This window comes from Asterias rubens, chromosome 11, assembly GCF_902459465.1.
Source record: "Asterias rubens chromosome 11, eAstRub1.3, whole genome shotgun sequence".
Classification (NCBI taxonomy): domain Eukaryota; kingdom Metazoa; phylum Echinodermata; class Asteroidea; order Forcipulatida; family Asteriidae; genus Asterias; species Asterias rubens.
Genome location: NC_047072.1, coordinates 13,229,097 through 13,249,743, shown reverse-complemented (window position 1 = coordinate 13,249,743; position 20,647 = coordinate 13,229,097). Strand labels below are relative to the sequence as shown.

The following is a 20,647-nucleotide window of genomic DNA, read 5'->3' as shown; positions in this document are numbered from 1 at the left end:
CTAAGATTGATCGTAACTGCAAATCAATCGTAGTTGCTTAGTAAAGTTTGATGTCACAACACAAATCACTATGGTGATACTGAAAATTTGTCTTGCGATGAATTTTATTGCTTTATGAATTGGCCCAAGGCCTAATGAAAGCATTGCCACCCCCCTCCTTCACCCTATGCTGCTATCAGTCATCCCTTTTGATTATGTCTAAAACTTGCATTAATTTCACTAAACAGAAAACAACAAATATTTAGCGCAATGTCTTGTGACTTGCCCAATCACAAATCCACATGGTTTTTTTTTTCAGTACTTTCCTTTTCTCTGACCATTCACCTGTTCCATGTGTTGCTAAATTGTCTTTTAAAATGTTAAAGGATTGGGGTACTTTTTGTAATACAAAACACAATGTCCACAGATTTACATTAAACTTACAGTTACACATAGAAGTACATTAATAGTAGAACGCTTCCCTTAAAAAAATACTTGCTGAGGTGTTTTAGTTTTTGAGAAATGAGTAAAACAATATCACCAAAATACATTTTACATGCAAAAATAATTTTTGTGTCACTGAGACAAAAAGTTTCGTGACTTGGTTTACTCATTTCTAAAAAACTACAGCACCTCAGTAAGTAACAAAAAATTGTTTTCGTGACTTGGTTTACTCATTTCTAAAAAACTACAGCACCTCAGTAAGTAACATTTTAAGGGAAGCTTTCTACCATCATTATCTTCAAACGGTGTGAGTTTAATGTAAATCTGTGGACACTGTTTTGTGTCCTACAAAAAGTACCCAGATCCTTTAAGACATTAGCACAGAGCTCAATGTGGCTCTTGGCGAAATTATAAGATGACAAGAACAATTCATTCCTCCTAGTGTTCCACAATATCCTGCATTCATACACATAGGCCGAATAAAATAAAAAACATGTTGAGCGTCCCCGCCCCCCTACCTTTTTAGACAACTTAGAAGCCGCATCTTTTTATTCCCTTTTTTTCCTCTCTTTTTTAACGAAACAGAAGGGATATTTCTAACGATCTCAGACGAAGAAAAAAAATGAAAAAAACAAACAATAAAGGCCCAAGTCTTAAAAAAATGTGACAGGCGACCATTTAAATTAAAAAAAAAAACACCTACTCCTTCCTTTTTTTCAAAAAGATGACACTCTAAACATGTCTTTTTTTCCCCTTCTTATTTGGCCATAATATAAGACGTCATTGTACGTAGTGATAGTCAGCGAGGCTTATCGTGGCATGAGTATTAGCATACATGTCTTCTCATAGCACACAGTGACAGTAGACCGTCCAGTTAAGATTTCATATGTTTCATTCTTTCATTCTCAATTTAGTCTACAGTGCATTTAGCAATTTACGTTAATCGTCGGGTACAGTGCAGTCCATATTGCTTCTTACTATGACTAGACCGCTGGTAATAAAGATCTTCCCTCTCTACATTTGATTGCATTTGAGTAACTTTACATTACTTGCTACATGTATATATGCAATTCAAGTAGCAAATTTCATGTTGATTAACAATGTAATGTAATTTGTGCTGTATAGATTGTGAAAGTCTCGCGCATACCAAAATTAAGAAGAAAGAAGACTATATGTCTCTAAGAGAACAAATTATTCTTTTTATATTCTATTTAATATACACAATTCATGGTTCTGCTGCAATGCTCTATGCACTGCTATATAGGCCTGTGTGCTTTGTTTTTTTAAAGACACTGGACACGATTGGTAATTGTCAAAGACCAGTCTTCTCACTTGGTGCATCTCAACATATATGTAAAATACATGTAACAAACCTGTGAAAATTTGAGCTCAATTGGTCGTTGAAGATGCGAGATAGCAATGAAAGAAAAAACACCCATGTCACACGAAGTTGTGTGCTTTCAGATGCTTGATTTCGAGACCTCGAATTCTAAATCTGAGGTCTCGAAATCAAATTTGTGCAAAATTACTTCTTTCTCGAAAAGTACTCCACTTCAGAGGGAGCCGTTTCTCACAATGTTTTATACTACCAACCTCTCCCCATTGCTTGTTACCAAGTACATGTTTTATGCTTATAATTATTTTGAGTAATTACCAATAGTGTCCACTGCCTTCAAAGGGCACTTGAGAGGCATTTTCTCCCTGGTAAAGGGCAGGCACCCTATGAGGAAATTGTAAATTTCAACTGGACATTTCAAGGGCACCAAGGCAATGCCTTGGGCACCAAGGCAAGGGAATGGAGGCAATAGTCTTCATTGCCCCCGTGTAGTATCAGGCATGCATATAACCATACCCATACTCACGCAGCAGAATGGAATGGATTATTAAAATCGTTCAGTGTTATTTATGATAAATATGTAAAGATTACGTCGCTAAGCCTATGGTAGAAACACCGTGTAGGACTGACCTTCACTTTGCAATTCTTTGATCAATTTTTTATACCGTACAATCTGGTTTTGTTTGCTGAATGCCATTTGCAGAAATGCCAGAAGTCAGATTTTTATTTTTATTTTTCCAAAGTGGACATTCATTACAAACACAATCTGGTTTTGTTTGCTGAATGCCATTTGCAGAAATGCCAGAAGTCAAGATTTTTATTTTTATTTTTCCAAAGTGGACATTCATTACAAACACAAGCAAATTAAATAAATGGGTATGTGATTCAATTTTGGTTTCTTCTAAAAGCCCCTTTTTGTCTTGTTTTTTTTATACAGTGTTGTCGGATTGATCCGCGTTTCATGGCTAGATTTGAAATTGCACACATCTGTTTTCATTGTGTACTTAATGGCAAGCTTAAGGCATATATAAATAAATAAACACACCTGGACATCCAGGCACGGTAAAAATAACCTTTAGTTTTTTTTGTGCGATATCAAATAAATTAATGCATTTTCTTTGAATGTTTTGATTTGATTATAAGTACATGAATGTGATGTACAGTATTAATGGGATTTGAGTCATTGCGATGACTAGAGCAAGCTAGTCAAAACATTGAGACCAATTATCTAAGGGATGCTGCAGTGAATTCAAATAAAACAGTTAATTTTGCTGTCATTTATTTTTGATATATGTATTGAACATCAATAAAATGTGTTGTGTTTATTCCCGACATATCTGACTTGCGTAATTAGCGAATAAGTCATGCCCCCCCCCCCTTTTGTGGATTGTTACCGTCGGGAATTCAAACATATCGTCGGCAAAAAGAGTCTGGTCCCTAACTACACGCGCCTAGGTACCAGGCCACACAGTGCACACGTCTCTATATGCACACAGCCAGGGGGCCCGACGGCTCGGGTTACCGACATGACGTCACGTTTATGCAAATGAAGTCCCCCTTTTAGAGGCGGGGTGGGTTCCCCTAATCTCTGGAAAACCATTTTTAAAATACTTGCGCATTTAATGAAAAATATTTTTAAAAAATTCAAGTTTAAAAAGTCATGTTTAATCGTTTAAATGAATATTAAAAAAAACACTGCAGCCACCCTTTAAGAACTCACTCCGCAGTAGTGAAGTTATAACAATCCACAATTAAAGTAAAAGCTAGGTAGTCTAGTATCCCAGCCGATTTTAAATGCATGCAATATGATATTGCCAAAGCAAGGGTCCCTGGTTTTTCTGTAAGCGTTTCCACAACATTGTATTGATTTTAACATCCCACCAGAGTGACATGCCTTTGGATTTTCTTTTTACAGCACTCAGGAAAGTATTGGGTTTGCTTTTAAAAACACATCTGTAAGGGTAAAATCCAAATAATATTCAATGTAATGTTTACATGTATAATTTACAGACTACATGTCGATGAAGTTGTGATATTTTGTATTAAGAATTGAGTGTTAACATTGTTCAGTGCAGGTTTAAACTTGTTCCATATGTTATATCCAACCAGCAGACGGTACTGTATTGTGGGAACAGAATTGTGTGAGGGGACGTCACTGACTCTACTGTACTAACCTGCCTCAAGGAACTCAACTAAGGGCCAAAATGTAAATAGGGTCTAGCTGAATCTGCTGAACAGCCAAACGCCATAGGCCTACATTCCAATAATCATTATAGCACCGACGCTGACCTGCCTGAATATTATATACGTATTACCTACTCTGATTGTGCCCTGCACTCCGGATGATTAGTCAAACAGCCTCCAGCACTGTTATTCAAAGTTATGCTAATTTGCTGGGATGAATATTTATAAGTGATTTCTGGTAGTAGTGGTTGATGTACAATGGGATCACCTGTTCCATGTGACGGAAGAGCTAGGCATGCATTTACGGCTGCATCTCAAGTCATGGCTTATAGTTTTAAAGATCGTCTTAGCCACTGGTTATTTGCAAACATATTGTACGACTTCACAGTATAAATAAAACCTCAGAAAGTCTATTGTTTGAACAAAATGACAATAAATTTGCTAGTCCTTGATCCGAGGGTTAAGATTATCTGAAATTAAAATCTAAATATTGCAAAACATGTCTGGGCCCAATTTCATACTTGTGGCTAAGCAAAACAATGTCAGGCCTGATACTTCACGGAGGCAACGAAGGAATCGCCTCCGTTGCCCCTTGTCATTGCCTTGGTGCCCTTGAAATGCTCCAGTAGAAATTTACAATTTCCTCATAGGGTGCCCTTTGCCAAAGAGAAAATGCGTTGGTGCCCATGCCCTTTCAAAAACGAAGCAAACAGCCCTGCAATGTTATGCTTAAACCAGATTAAGGTTCCCAACCAAAATACCATGTTAACATACATGTAATAATCTTTATCCCCGTTGCAAATTTAACATTATATTAAAACAAAAGGTTAACTTTGCTTTAAAGTCTATGTTAAGTTATGCTCATGTCTTGGAGGTTCGTAATTACGGACACAGTGTGAGTGATACGGGAGAGAACCCTAAAGACTGTATATGATTGAGGTGTATGTACTTGAAGTCACCCATATCCTACATACATGTAGGGTATGGCTGAGTGGTTAAGAGCATCGAATTCAAGTTCTGGGCCCAATTTCATAGAGCTGTTAAGCACAAAAGTTTGCGTAGCATGAAATTTCTTCCTTGATAAAACAGGATTACCAACCAAATGTTCATGATATTTTCAGGATTTAGCAAACAACAGCTGAACACCAGTAACAAGCAATATGCAACAAATGGAAATTTGGTTGGTAATCCTGTTTTTATCGAGAAGAGATTTCATGCTAAGCAGAATGTTTTGCTTAGCAGCTCTATGAAATTCTGTGTAACTAGGCCAGTGTACCCTCTAGTTCTTATGTATAACTCTTTGAGCGTATTGGACTTATTTAGTCAGAGCCATTTCTTTCATTAAAATCAGCCAACTTTTATATTGCTAATGAACTCAGGGGACATGCCAAGGATGTGCAAGATTGATACTGTTTTTTTTTGGGGGGGGGAATCAGCGTATGGTATAACCTTTCATTGATGTACAGTTTAGAGACACTGATATGAAAGAAAACTCTGTCTATCATCGCACTTCTAAGGTATAGTGTAGAGAGAAAGCAAGGAAGGGGTGAAGCGTGAATACTGTTCGCTTGCCGACCCTCACTCTAGCCTCTAGTAGTCTCTACATCAATCATGGAGTAGAACGATGCTGGGTTTTGACGTCATCGACTGTGACCAGCCAATGTTTTATACAAAGTGACAAAATGCCTTCTACTCGAATCTCATTTTGAATTCCATGTTTTAAAGGAACATTTCAGAATTGGTTTTTCTAACAAAACAAAACAGTTGCTGGCAGTCTATGTAAAGTGTTTTTAAAGCACTTTATGTAATCCACCATATGCATGAACTGACAAACCTGTAGAGATTTGAGATCAATCGGCCATCTGGGTCACGAGAAAATAGTGAAAAACCGATCGCACATTTTGCATGACATCAATTTAAAAAAAAAAAGATGAATGAAACGCTCACTGAGCGATAAACTCTAAATGGGATATTAGTTTTATTCATTTCTCATGAAAGATGAGATTTGAGGGATGTTTCCTACTATCATCATCATTAGACCGTGTAAGTTTCATGTAAACCTTTGATCTTAGAGGATTTTTTTTTCATACCAATTCTGTAATGTTCCTTGGAGTGAAGTGACGCACATGTACGTAGCAATGTAAAAATTGCTCCAATTTATAAGTGTACATGTAGGGCAACAATGAAATAAATGTGTGCAACAAATGTACAAAATATTTCTGTGTGAGATGTAAAGGTTGTCAACCTGTACGTAGCGCGAGCACACACTGGTTCCCGGAAATAGACATAACATATCTGGAGGGATTTGTACAGGGTGATGTGTGTAGTGATGGGTAGGTACATAAACAAACATGTCCGATTACACACATTGAATCGAATCCCTAGTGTCTGAAGCTCGCCCCTCTACAAATAGCTTTATAGATTTCTTGGCAGGAGGTTAAATGTAGAGGTTGATGGATATGTTCCGTGACTAATACAACCTGTTATTGTTAGGATCACCATCACCTGCAGGCAGGGCCCAATTTAATAAAATATGTAAGCCGCCGTTTTGACAGAATTTGTATTTCATGAAGCTGTTTATCGTAAACAAAGGTAAATGCTGGCTAATCCGCTGTAAGCACCCGATTGACGTCAGGGCCCAATTTCATAGAGCTGCTAAGCACACAAATTTGCTTCGCATGGGATTTTTTGCCTTGATAAAAACAGAGTTACCAACCAAATTTCCAAGTGATTTTCAGGATAAGCAAACAACAGCTGAATACCTGTAACAAGCAATATGCAACAAATGGAAGTTTGGTTGGTAATTCTGTTTTTATCAAGGAAGAAATTTCATGCTAAGCAAATTTTTGTGCTTAGCAGCTCTATGACACTGGGCCCTGCAGGCAGGGCCCAATTTCATAAAATATGTAAGCTGCCGTGTTTACAGAATTTGTATTTCATGAAGCTGTTTATCGCAAACAAAGGTAAATGCTGGCTAATCCGCGGTATGCAAATCCGCGGAATGCAAATCCATGGTGAACTTGCATGTGCGCCTCGAAATTTTCTGCTTACTTGCGAAATCATGGTGAAATCTGTTTATACTGTTTAAAGCACATCTTTCCGCTAGATAGTTCAGGCCATGATTACATGGGGTGAAGAGTGAATGCAAGTACTGTCCTTTGAATCAAGGTGACGTCATTGTCAATCTGACACATTGACAATGACGTCAACTCATAGTCTAATTCCATGAAGGGACAGCGCGTGTGGTACTGGGTTCTTCGCCACAATTATAAAGTCGATGTCATGTAACTAACTGCCCCCCCCCTTCCCCTTAAATGAAATTGAAAAAAATGCACAAATGAAAAAGCTTTATTTATAAAATTATAGCTCCATGCTTGTCCAGTTAACCCACTGACAGTACATTGTAACCCATTTTATTTTGCCGTGCCATTTCTACAATGTACTTTATACACACACACTAAATAATAGTAATAATTATTATAATAATAATAATAGCCATTTGTAATGCGCCAAATCAATCTTAATAGATATTCAGGATGCAGCAGAGACAATTTGTAAACAAAACAAATACAAAATGATTTGTGGGGTTGAACAAAGAATTGACTAGAGTGGGATTCGAACCAACGCCCTCCGGATTAACGTGCCGGAGGTCGTTGGTTCGAATCCCACTCTAGTCGATTATTTGTTCAACCCCCAAAATCATTTCATAATTTACCCAGTCAGTTTCCCTTGTGGAATTATATTGATATCCAAAACAAATACCACGTACATATCCAGTGAATAATAAAAGATACTTCTAATAATAGCACCGTTTAAAAACAACAACAACAACAACAACAACAACAACAACAACAACAACAGAAAAGAAATCAGAAACCGAGAGGGAAACCTAGACCAGACCTGCATTATTGAGGCAAAGAAAGTCCCCCCCCCCCCCAAAGCCGGTCTCTCTATGACAAGAACGTGCAGGCCAAGCCGAGCGAGAATAACATTACCGGACACACACTTAAACATGTTTAAGATAAAATAAGCAAAATAACAATTAGGGAAAACATACACACAAATTTACAATAGAAAGCACCAAAACTATTCATTAAAGAAATACATCTTGAAAAGGTGCTGCACTCTATGCATTATGATCATCTAAATGGTCTTTTACTGGCAATTTAAGACTATACACGAGTTGAGAATAGCATAATAGACCAAGGAGTGTTCATGTAGCTAGGCTTGGATTACTTCTTCCTCGTATCTTATTAAGCCATTTACTGTGCTTGATGATGCGTATGCGCCGTGTCATGACGTATATTGCACTACGGCCCTTGATTAAAGGCACATGACACGCTTGGTAATTGTCAAAGACCAGTAGCCTATTCTCACTCAGGGTGTATCCAAACATACATGTAATACGCAGTACTCACATATAAATCACTCTCTAACCAAGCTCCAACTTATCTGGGCAACCTTCTCCACACCCGCCAGTCTCTGTATAATTTAAGATCCACTTCAGCTGTTGTATTGAATGCCCCACGATCACGTACCAATGTAGGATCTAAAGCTTTTGCTGCAAGTGGGCCAAAATGCTGGAATCGTCTCCCTCAATCTGTTCGTTTAGCCAATTCCCTGAGTTCCTTCAAATCCCAATTAAAAACCCACCTCTATCCTAAGTTACTCTAGATTGTATCATTGTTAATTGCATTGTTTTGTCTGTAAAGCATGTAGTTTATCTTTTGTTTTGTTGCTATTGTATTTCGTTAGCGCTTTGTATCGCCTTTGTAAAAAGCGCTTTATAAGTAAGGTTATTGTTATTATTATAATGTATAAAATATTAATCTGTGAAAATTTGGGCTCAAACGGTCATCGAATTGCAAGAGAATAATGAAAGAAAGAACACCCTTGTTGCATTACTCAGTGTGCTGTCAGATGCATAAAAAGCTTTAGCTGAAGTCTTTTATTTATTTGAGTGAGAAATTACCTCTCTCTCAAAAACTATGTTACTTAAGAGGGAGCCGTTTCTCACAAATTTGACCTCGCTCAAACATTGCCTACATTCTCGCTTGTCAATTGAGGGGAAGTAATGTGCAGAAATAATCCTTGGGTAATAGACATTTATTTCATAATTTCATAATAATTTATTTCATAATAATGTTTTTTCTGTCATGATGTAACCTTTATTTTCTGTGAAAATGTTGTTGACCCCATCCCCAGTGTGACGGGATGTTCATATACGGGATGATAAGTTTCCTACTTTAGGCATAGCAGTTGACTGTCTGGGTTTTTCCAAAAAGAGGAGGATGAGGGCCTTTTTTTTCTTTCAAAGGTGGCCGCCAAGCACTTCAATTCAAACTGGCCACTTTATTTCAAACTAGAGTAACCACCCACTTTATGTAGTTACAAGTTCTCAAAAGATATAAGTAAGTTAAATGAGACATACACAGACAATTTTTGAAGAGAAAAAAAAGTAAAATAAGAAATGGTGTAAAAAAAAAGAATGCGGTCTCAAAAAAGGATGGGTGAGTGGACGATGAACTGGTATTTTCTTTTATTTGGCCTTATTCTGGTTTCACGATTGTTTTTTTTATTACTGGAAATGTGTATTTAGAGTCTCTACAGCTATGTTTGTACATGTAGGTCAGCCATTGTACTCAACTAATTATTCTTCCTTTTTTTCCCAAGGACTCATCTTGAAAAAGGCCCCTGCCTGTTGTCTAGAAAATTGTGTCGGGTGACCATTTAAAGACACAGGACACTATTGGTAGTTGTTAAAGACCAGTCTTCTCACTTGGTGTTTATCCATATGCATAAAATAACAAACCTGTGAAAATTTGAGCTCAATTGGTCGTCGACGTTGTGAGATAATAATGAAAGAAAAGAACACCCTTGTCAAACGAAGTTGTGTGCTTTCAGATGCTTGATTTTGAGACCTAAAAATCTAATTCTGAGGTCTTGAAATCAAATTTGTGAAAATTACTTCTTTCTTGAAAACTACTACACTTCAGAGGGAGCTGTTTCTCACAATGTTTTATACTACCAACAGCTCCCCATTACTCGTTACCAAGTAAAGTTCTACACATGTATGCTCATAATTATTTTGAGTAATTACCAATAGTTTCCACTGCCTTTAATAACCATTCCTGCTTTTTTCAAAAATGCAGTCAAGATGCTAAACATTTTCTGTGTTTTTTTGGTGCCTTATTTGGCATTGTTGTTCTTCCTGGAGCTTCCTTAACATTAATGTGCTCAGATTTGGTCGTCCTGGTGTGGATTGTCACGTACGTCATGATAGCGACACTGCAGTTCTGCAACTCATGTTTCTTGTTAATGAGGTACGTATAATAGATGTTAAATTTGCATCGGGGATAAAGAATATTCAATTGGGTTGTACCCAAACACTGATCAGTGTGTTGGCACTGTGTATTCTCCCAAGTTCTGTGAAAAAAATTATAGGCATATTACTTGGGTGGGATTCGAACTCACGACCTTTGCCTTTCTAGAGCAGTTTCATACCAACTACATGTACATGTAGACCACCAAGATTGCCCGTTAGCCCGAGGCAGTGCAAATCCTATGTTTTAGCCACGGGTACTACAAACGATCTGATACATGTAGATGTGATTTTCCCATATATGTACACCGATATATGTTAGCACTGTATAATAATAAGTACTTTCCTGAGTTCTGTAAAAAAACAAACAGGCATTTTACTTGGGAGGATGTGTATACATGTACATAGTAAAAAGAATTATGTGACTCTTGATCAATCTTAGGGTCAATGCTACGTCTTTTTGACTGCGTGAACTTCATTTGAAATGTTTTCAGTGAATGAGGAAATGGAGTCATGTGATTATTGATTTTAATTGTGTACAAAAACAATCATTTTGAATACCCTTATCCAGCGCTTTTCTGAGAGATTTGCGAAAAGCTCCGTTACGTAATCACTCTCAAAACATCATAGGTGGGAGCTCCAATTTGTAAAACCGCTTGTTGCAGCGTGGAGGTATAACAAAGCAAACTCACACAAATGTATCAAAGCATTGTCCTTTGACGCGCGCCGTCACCAGCAGAAGTGTTTTTAGTTTTTCAAAACCTTTTTGGTTGGGGCCTGATTTTTTAGTCAGTAATTACGAAAAATTCAGAAGTGTACTCATATCAGAATTACATTAAATGGTGAACAAACGCGTTATAAACAAGTTAAAATACCATTTCCGTTGGAAACCTTCCGCTCAAGTAGCTGTTTAAGGGAATGTTACAGACTTGGTAAGAAACTTAAAATCGTGAAGATCACAGATTTACATAAAACTTACACGGTCTATTGATGATAATAGTAGAAAACATCCCTAGAAATATTTCTGTCTGAAATGTCATATTTGATGAGAAATAAATAATGATTTTTGGGGTTGAACAAAGACTTGACTAGAATGGGATTCGAACCAACGACCTCCGTGCCGGCGCTCGTGCCGGCGCTCTACCAACTGAGCTATCTATCTAAATAAATAATCCAATTTCGCGTCTGGAGTTGTTATCGTTCAGTGAGCATGTCATATTTGATGAGAAATAAATAATCTAGTTTCGTGTTGGGAGTTCTTATCACTCAGCGTTTTATTCACTTTTGTTTTTGCCTACATTTGTATATGTCATGTAAAATGTGTAAAAGTTTTCAATATTTTCTCGTGACCCAGATGGCTGATCAATCTCAAACTTCTACATAAAGTGCATAAACTGCAAGCAACTGTTTTGTTAGCAAAACGAATTCCAAAATGTTCCTTTAAAGAAGCCATTACAATCCACATCTAAAGCAACTTAAAACTACGGCGCCCAGAGGTGACAGAACGCCGATGATAAAACTGTGCGAACAAATTGCGTTGACCCCCGGAAGTGATAGCTTTATTGAGAGCGCCCTCATGTGATAAAAAATACGAGGCATTCAGAGTGATCGGTTAAAAAGAAAAAGAACATTTTATTTGACCCACCCATTCACCCCAAACTGTAATTTTTAAATATTTACAGACTATTAAGTATACCCTATGCACTGTAAAACAAAGTTGAGCCCGGTTCATACTTCATGCAAATACAAATGCGAACTGAATTTTGACGTCACAGCTCTGTTAGCGCTGTGAAAGTTTTGCATGAGCTTGAGCACAGCTCAACTGTTGCGAATTGTTCGTTTGCGATTATGTGACATCAAAATTAGTTCTGCATCCGCATTCGTAGGAAGTAAGTATGTTTATGAACCAGGCTTAGGCCGAGTCACACTGCAGCGATAACGAAAACGATAATGATAACTACGCAAAGAGAATGCATTCTATTGGTTGAATTGCTCCACGCAGAAAATGCCCACGCTTATTCAACCAATCGAGGGCAAGCATTTTTAATGTTCTCATTTTCATTTTCGTTATCGGGGCCTGTGTGACTGGGCCATTCATGCCTCCCATGAAGCGGTTATTTTAGTTGAATTGTCTCCAAGCTTATATTGTATGACATTTCAAGTCGCATCTTTTCAGACAATGTTAAAGCGCTTTGATATAATATGCCTGTGGAAAGCGCTATAAAAATGTTATTATTTATTGTTATTTCAATTATTGATTTCTTGCCAGGGTGCTTTAGTCAGTGTGTGCGCTGATGACAGTTTGCACTTATGGAACCTCAGACAGAAAAGACCAGCAATACTTCATTCACTGAAATTCAACAGAGAAAGGTAAGTGTTTCACTTTTTCTCCTTGCCCAATTTAAATATGATTGGTGCCATAGAAATGGGTGGCAAGTCATGGCCAAGAGGTTGAAGAGCACTTGGACCAATTTCATAGAGCTGCTTAAGCACAAAAGTTGCTTACGCTAAAAAATATCCTTGCTTAATAAAGTTGGTTTGTCGGCCAAGACTTCCCTCAACTGTTGTGCGAAGTAAACAGCAGCTAAATACCAGTCCCAAGCAATGTATCAGGGATGCTAGTTTTCCGGCTATTGCAATTTTCAAATTTTCCCCGAATTTTTCTGCCACTCCGAGTTTCATCTGGCCGGAATTTTTATTTTTTTTTAACTTAGTTGTACGTAATTCAGAATTTGGTTCGGCGGGAATTTGATGCGCCTGTCTGAAGCTGGTTAGTTAACCATGGTGCACACTAGACCTTGTGTATATTTAATGCCGTAAATACTTTGATTAATTTTAATAAATTATCTTTGTCTTGACAGAATAACAAACTGCACCCTTCCATTCCAAAGCAAGTGGTTGTATATAGGCACAGAGAGAGGCAACGTTCATGTGGTTAACATCGAGTCATTCGTACTCTCTGGCTATGTCATCAACTGGAATAAAGCAATTGAATTGTAAGTTTGTTTGTTTGTTTTTGTGTTTGTTTGTTTGTTTGTTTTTGTGTTTGTTTGTTTGTTTGTTTGTTTGTTTGTTTGTTTGTTTGTTTGTTTGTTTGTTTGTCTGTTTGTTTGTTTGTTTGTTTGTTTTATTAGAGGCAGTGGACACTATTGGTAATTACTCAAAATAATTATTGGCATAAAACCTTTCTTGGTGACGAGTAATGGGGAGAGGTTAATGGTATAAAACATTGTGAGAAACGGCTCCCTCTGAAGTGCCATAGTTTTCAAGAAAGAAGTAATTTTCCACAAATTTGATTTCAAGACCTCAAGTTTAGAACTTGAGGTCTCGAAATCAACCATTTAAACCCACACAACTTCGTGTGACAAGGGTTTTTTTCTTCTTTCATTATTATCTCGCAAGTTCGATGACCGATTGAGCTCAAATTTTCACAGGTTTTTCGTTTTATGCACATGTTGAGATACACCAACTGTGAAGGCTAGTCTTTGACAATTACCAATAGTGTCCACTGCCTTGAAGTACCATTGGCACAACTTGAAAATTCATTCAATAGCTATAATAGTTGCTCACGAAATATTGCACAGTACATGTAGGTCACTCAAAACCACACAAAAACATTTAGACCTTTTTTCAATTCCAAAATGTTGATGTCCAGAATGCCCCCACAGTTTGGAAATTTTGTTTCAGGAAAACCCTGATGACTGAGGACTAATTATTAAAATGCCTGGCTTTAAAGGCACTGGACACCTTCGGTAATTGTCTAAGACCAGTCTTCTCACTTGGTTTATCTCAACATATGCATCAGATGACAAACCTGTGAAAATTTAGGCTCAATTGGTTGTCAAAGTTGCGAGAGAATAGTGGTAGAAAAAACACCATTGTCGCACAAGTTGTGTGCTCTCAGATGCCTTGAACTCGAGACCTCAGCTGAGGTCTCTCATTCAATTCAATTATTTGAGTGAGAAGTTACTTCTTTTATCAAAAACTATGTTACTTCAGAGGGAGCCATTTCTCACAATGTTTTATACTATCAACAGCTCGCCATTGCTTTTTACCAAGTAAGTTTTTATGCTTACAATTATTTAAAGTAAATACATGTACATGTACCAATAGTGTCCAGTGCCTTTGAGTGTGTCTTTTACCGGAATGAAAAAGATGCATGTGGTCGTCACCACACTGGACTGCTAACATCATAATATAGGGTTTAGTAGTTTGATATGAGATAATCCGTCTAAACCCCTCGTGTTGCTAAAGAGGGGGTTAGCCTGAGGGTGTTGGATTGATTTGCCTTCAGGCGCATTGTATCAGGATCACGTGCTCAGCAATCTGAATGCTAAAGACCTAAGCCCAATTTCATAGAGCTGCTAAGCACGAAAATTTTGCTTAGCATGAAATTTTTGCCTTGATAAAAACAGGATGGAAATTTCATGCTAAGCAAATTGTTGTGCTTAGCAGCTCTATGAAATTGGGCCCAAGGCCCAATTTCTGCTGCTAAGCACACAAATTTTCATTTGTTCCATATTGCTTGTTACTGGTATTCAGCTGTTGTTTGCTTATCCTGAAAATTTGTTTAAAAGTGCGTCACTGCGCATGTGTGTGCTGGTCAGTAGTCAACCACGGGTGGACTATTTGTGCCCATTTTGTTCTAAGATGTCCATAACAATACTGAACTTGATTTTCTTGAGAGTAGAATTGTACTATGTGATATATTTCAGGTCGCGGAAGACACATCCTGGGCCTGTTGTTCACCTGAGTGATAACCCCATAGATGCTAATAAGGTTTGAATTAGTTAATCAATGAATTGTTTGTTCAAAGTTTTTGTGATGTATTTTTATAACGAATTCAACCCGATTATGGTTGCAAATGCAATCCTTACCTTACCTTACGTATGTAACATTATAAGTTATCACACAAGCGCCAGTGGAATACAGAAAAATATAGCACTTCTGCCTCCAATATCCAACAAGGCTGAATGACGAGTTGGATATGGGACTCAGACGCAATATGTGTTTCCTTATTCCATGAGTGCACGTGTGATAACGAATTTATCTTCCAGCCTCATTTAGTCAATCTCAAAGTTTAAAATTATGACGAACAGCATGCACGCGCAAAAGTTAGATTGTAATTTTTACGCTGACCTTAGTCAGAACGTGACGCCCTGACACTAAAAATACGCAGAGGGCAATTTAAAAACTGGGAGTAGGTTATAGCTTAATGACACACTCAGGTGTGCGCAACTGGTTGGTGGATTAGCACGTACTCAGGGAATAAAAGGGTAGCGACGAGTTCTTAAACTGTCATTTAAAACCGGCAGGGTCGTGGCCGCGTGACAAAGGCCCGAGCCGAATCGCACGGCCACGACCCTGCAAAGTTTTAAACGGCAGTTTAAGAACGAGTCACTACTCTTTTATTCCCATTCATGAATGCCTTTTTGGTTAAAAGGCAAAATAAAGTAAGAAACTCTGTAAAACTTACCCGTTTTCTGACAGCCTTTCCTTGAGCTCTGTACGTGTATTGCATTTTTATGACTGAGACAGTTTTTCGGATGTGCATGACTAGTAGTATGCATCCTTGTATTCATGGGCCAAAATTGCACGGCGAGATCATTCACCCTGAGAACGATGTTGTGGACTAAGCGTATCCGAAAACAATTAGTTATAAACAGCTCAAGGTGGTTATTATCAACCGTTTAAACACCCCCACGTGACGCGCTCTCCACCAATAGGAATAGCGAAACTGTCTGAGGTGTTTATGAATGGAAGATAAAAGTACATGCAGTCACATACCTCCTGCGTTGGTACATGTACATGTACATGTACCTCACACACTATACAACTTTAAATGGATGTTTGATTTCAGTCATAGAAATAGAACCTGGAGAACGCTGAGCTCGGCCGCCCTCTGTGTCGTCTATAGATGCGGCGTATCGATACCATGCGAAACCGGTGTATGGCAAAATTATCATTGCGTGACACGCGTGTATGGCAAAATTAGGATCACGTGACACGCGTGTATGGCAAAATGGCAATATGTCAGCGCACATAGACCGTTTCTAGTGTGTTCATTGGTCAGTGATGACACACTGTATGGCAAAATATTTGGCCATACACGCGTAACAAAAATGGCGTACGCGCGTCCATAAAAATGGTTTCACAACGAAACCGCATACACAATGAGACACTCGGCATTCTCCGGGTTCTATTTCTATTATTTGAGTGTGTATATTTTTTTGTCCTTTTAATCTGTGTTATGTAGTAACTAAACAGTTGTTCTGTTCTCATGTGCCTTTGGAAACTAAATTGCTACATTTGTATATTCCTAATATTTTCCCGACGACCAAAAACAGCATGACTGGCCTTCCAAGCTTTCGTTATAGTTATTACAACCGCATTGATAGAGAAACTTGAAAGCTTTATTTGAAGAGGGGAAAAAGGGGCATATTTAATTAGAATCAGCTGTGCGTGTTTAGAAGATGAACATTAATCCCTCCTTAGCAAGGCTCTCCAGCAGCCTGTTTAACAAATGATAATTAATTGCATGTCATTGAAGTTTATAATCTACTTATTGGGAGATATGTCCATGGTAGGCATTGCCACTAAGCAGTCATTAAGTACAAGCAGTCATAACATTGCACACTTCAATATGTCTGAGACTTACTGCCGACACACTGTGTTGTCTTTTTCGTAGCTTTTTGTGACGTCACTCTATTGATGGAAGTGTGCATTATTTTTCTGAATCTACACTTTACACTTATCTGTAGACTCCTACACTCAACTGTACAAATCTACCTTCAACTGTACATTTGTAATGAATCTACATTACACTTACATGTTACTGTAGATTCGTTACAAACTAAAGTGATTGTTCAATTTGAAATGGTTGTCTTTCCAAGATAACATGATGTGCACAACACAGCTGAAAATATGTATTATTTCAGTTTCCATTAACATTTTCCAGTTACTTAATTTACTTTAGTAAACACATAATTGTAAACTGATCAAAACATGGTACTCGATAATGTTGCAAGCACTATAAAATAATGCTTATGACTTTTGCAAAATAGAACTGGACCAAACGTCGATTGTCAAAGTACAAAGTTTTGGGAACAAAATTTGAGTAAGAGATCAGACTCTAAAGTGTAGATTCATGGTTACAATGTACTTGCCTTCGGCTCGTACATTCTATCCACGAATCTACACTTTCTTTCTCCATTCTCCTTACTATATTGATTGTTGTCATAGTAACTCATCTTTACTTATTGTAATTGTATATTTGTATATTTTATAACTTTCCATTGTATATTAATAATTTCTTTAATTGCTTGTCATTGTTCGCTTGATTTTAAACTTATTTTTATATATAGGATTTGAGGCATTGCATGGTGAGGTATCAATATATATTTGGTTTGCGGTAACACCATGTGTGTATCTACTTGCCAGGTAGAGTTGTTCTTAGGGAACTGTCTTGCTTTATTCTACTGCCTCCGATTATCTACTCCACAGCAGTAGAATAAAGCAAGACAGTTCCCTAAGAACAACTCTGCCTGGCAAGTAGATACACACATGGTGTTACCGCAAACCAAATATATATTATTTTTATATCTTGTTGTTTTTGCTGATTATCTATATTTTAAAATGTTTCTCTGTATTAGCGCCATGGAGCATTGTTTTCGATGGATATGGCACTATATAAATGTTGACTATTATTATTATTATTATTATTATTATTATTATATTACTTTTCCCTCAATCTGTAGCTACTGATTGGATTCGAGACTGGTGCAGTGGTCCTGTGGGACCTGACAACCAAGATGGCGGAGCAACGGTTTAACTGTAGCCAACCGGTGCGCTGCGTCTCCTGGCACCACGAAGGAAAGCAGTTCATTGTCAGTCATACTGATGGCACCCTCACGATGTGGAACCTCAAAAATGCTGCCAAACCTGCAAATATCATCTCCCCACATGGTAATAATCTTCTTTATGTTGTCAACGCAAGTTTGCCCCAAGCAAGGCTTAAACGGAAAGGTACACTATTGGTGGATGTCAAAGACCAGTGTTCTCACTTGGGTATCTCAACATATGCATAAAATAACAAACCCGTGAAAATTTCAGCTCAATTGGTCATCGGAGTTGGGAGAAAATGATGAAAGAAAAAACACCCTTGTTAGACAAATTTGTGCGCTTTCAGATAAGAATAAAAGACTTCTAGCAAGAAGTCTTTTATTATTTTAGTGAGAAATTACCTCTATCTCAAAAACTACGTTACTTCAGAGGGAGTCGGTTCCCACAATGTTTTATACTATCACCAGCTCTCTAATGCTCGTTACCAAGTCAGTTTTTAAGTTAATATTTGTTTTGGGTAATTACCAAACATGTTCCTTCCCTTTAAAGCCATTCTTGGAATAATAAATAATAATAATAGTAGTGGCCATTTTTATTGCACCATGTCTGTTTTAGAGACACTCCTGGCGCGGGGAGGATGTACTTTCGGTAATTACCTCCAAAACTCCATGACCATAAACCTTACTTGGTTCATAAGAAGCACTGCAGCTGCTGAGGACATTTTGAGAAACCATTTCCCATCTTAGGAGATTCTAAAGGGATTCTAAAGATGCTCAATATTCTAATTCTGGATTATTCTTCCTGTGCAGATGTAACCACTCCAGTTTGGCGATATCTCAAAAAAACGCTACCACCAAATGAAATTTCCACAGCTTAGTTTTATTGCATATATTTACATTTATGAGGGAATAACACGCTTAAAATAATCAAAACCAAACGTATACTTTGCCTTTAAGCCAAACAAGCAGCTGAGAATATTACTTACCAAATTGAGGTTAACAGGCAATTATCAAAGCTTTCAAATTTATAGATTTTATTTTATTTTTTGTATAAGTTTCTGCTCAGGGTGCATAGTCGTTTTGAGTGAGTTTCTTCTTAACATGGGTTGTATTTTTATTTTCAGCTAAAGTGCCCGTCAAAGGGCTGAAACCTGAGCCGTGTACACCGGTACTCAAAGTAGAATGGAGGTCAGTGAAAAACGGGTAAGCTGTCACTGCGTGAGGGTTGGGTACTACACAATCTTAAATATCACTGGGTGGGAATCTTCAACAAATTGCGACATCACAGCCAGGAATGTTGCCAAGCAGTAGGGGGCCACAAAGTGGCTGGTCGTCCGCGCAAAAGGCCATGGACGGGTCAAACATGGGTCTGGGAATGGGTCTGGCTGCTGACCCAATCTGGGCCCAATTCCATGGCTCTGCTTGCTGCTGAACTTTGCACTTACGAACACCATTCTCTGCTTACTGTGCCAGCCCCGAAGTTCTGGGCTAGCTGTGTAAGCAAAAAATACATAGAAATGTGGAGTACTCCTGCACAAAAGCAAAACAATCCTGTTAACCTGTGAACTATCCTTGACGTAAGCACGGAATGCTCTGCTAGTCCGCAAGCGTTTATTCCTTGCATAGTAAGCAGAGCCGTGATATTGTATAGCAAGCCACTAGACAGCCAGCCACTTTATCAAAGAAAAGCCCCCTTGCCAGGGCAGTTATCACTGAAGGCAAAAAATGGAAACACGCATGCGCTGCGCACAAAATCGCAGCCAATGATAGGTCTTCATTGACCTCAGTGAGGGCTTTTTGGGTCTTGCAGCCTCGTCAAATGCAACTTGGCCCAATTTCATGAAGCTTATAATAAGCAGAAATTACTGCTTGACAAATTTCTTTGCTAAGCAAACATTGCCAACCTTTTATGCTGTGTCACGGCCTTGCCTTGCTGGGTCTAACAGACAGGTAACGATTGTTTTGGGAATGGCGCATGTTCATTAATAATCCATACTGGACTCCAATATTAAATTTTGGAGCGTTGTGGCAGTACACATGGCAAAATAATGCCAATCTGTGTGTTCGGTAAAAAAAAACATGACTTTGTTTTAAAAAAAAAAAAATTATTTCTTTTTATAAATAAACTTGAGAATACTGTAAAACTCTAACTGTTATGTTTGGTGATGTTTTTTGCAGGGACCCATTCATTCTGTTTTCAGGGGGATTACCGTACGATAAAGCTAATAGTACACCAAGTATAACCATCATGCAGGGCAAGACAACCACCGTGCTAGAAATGGAACATACCGTCATAGACTTTCTTTGTCTGTGTGACAACCCCTGGCCAAGCAGTAAGTTCGTTGACTGTATTTTATGTTTCACCTTGTCAGTTTTGGTTAATATTAAAAAGTCTTTAAAGGCAGTGGACACTGTTGGAAATTGTCAAAGACCAGCAGTCTCACTTGGTGTCAATGTATCTCAACATAATATGCATGAAATAATAAACCTGTGAAAATTTGAACCCAATTGGTCGTCAAAATTGCAAGAGAATAATGGAAG

At 37.9% G+C, this 20,647-nt stretch overlaps 1 protein-coding gene across 9 annotated transcripts in view; it reads left to right on the top strand.

Annotated features, from left to right (window-relative positions):
- The first annotated feature begins 10,185 nt into the window (after window positions 1–10,185).
- Window positions 10,186–20,647, top strand: part of LOC117296347 (syntaxin-binding protein 5-like) — a 46,875-nt gene continuing 36,413 nt past the window's right edge. For 7 of the 9 annotated variants that reach the window (XM_033779221.1, XM_033779225.1, XM_033779229.1 and 4 more), the window contains exons 1-7: window positions 10,191–10,266; window positions 12,535–12,635; window positions 13,127–13,261; window positions 14,981–15,044; window positions 18,023–18,230; window positions 19,231–19,309; window positions 20,285–20,439. In XM_033779221.1, the coding sequence (XP_033635112.1) occupies window positions 10,249–10,266; window positions 12,535–12,635; window positions 13,127–13,261; window positions 14,981–15,044; window positions 18,023–18,230; window positions 19,231–19,309; window positions 20,285–20,439 (760 nt within the window). In that variant the 5' untranslated portion in view covers window positions 10,191–10,248. Of the gene's footprint in view, window positions 10,267–12,534; window positions 12,636–13,126; window positions 13,262–14,980; window positions 15,045–18,022; window positions 18,231–19,230; window positions 19,310–20,284; window positions 20,440–20,647 lie in introns of all 9 variants that reach the window. The other 2 variants (XM_033779230.1, XM_033779222.1) reach the window with 2 other exon arrangements.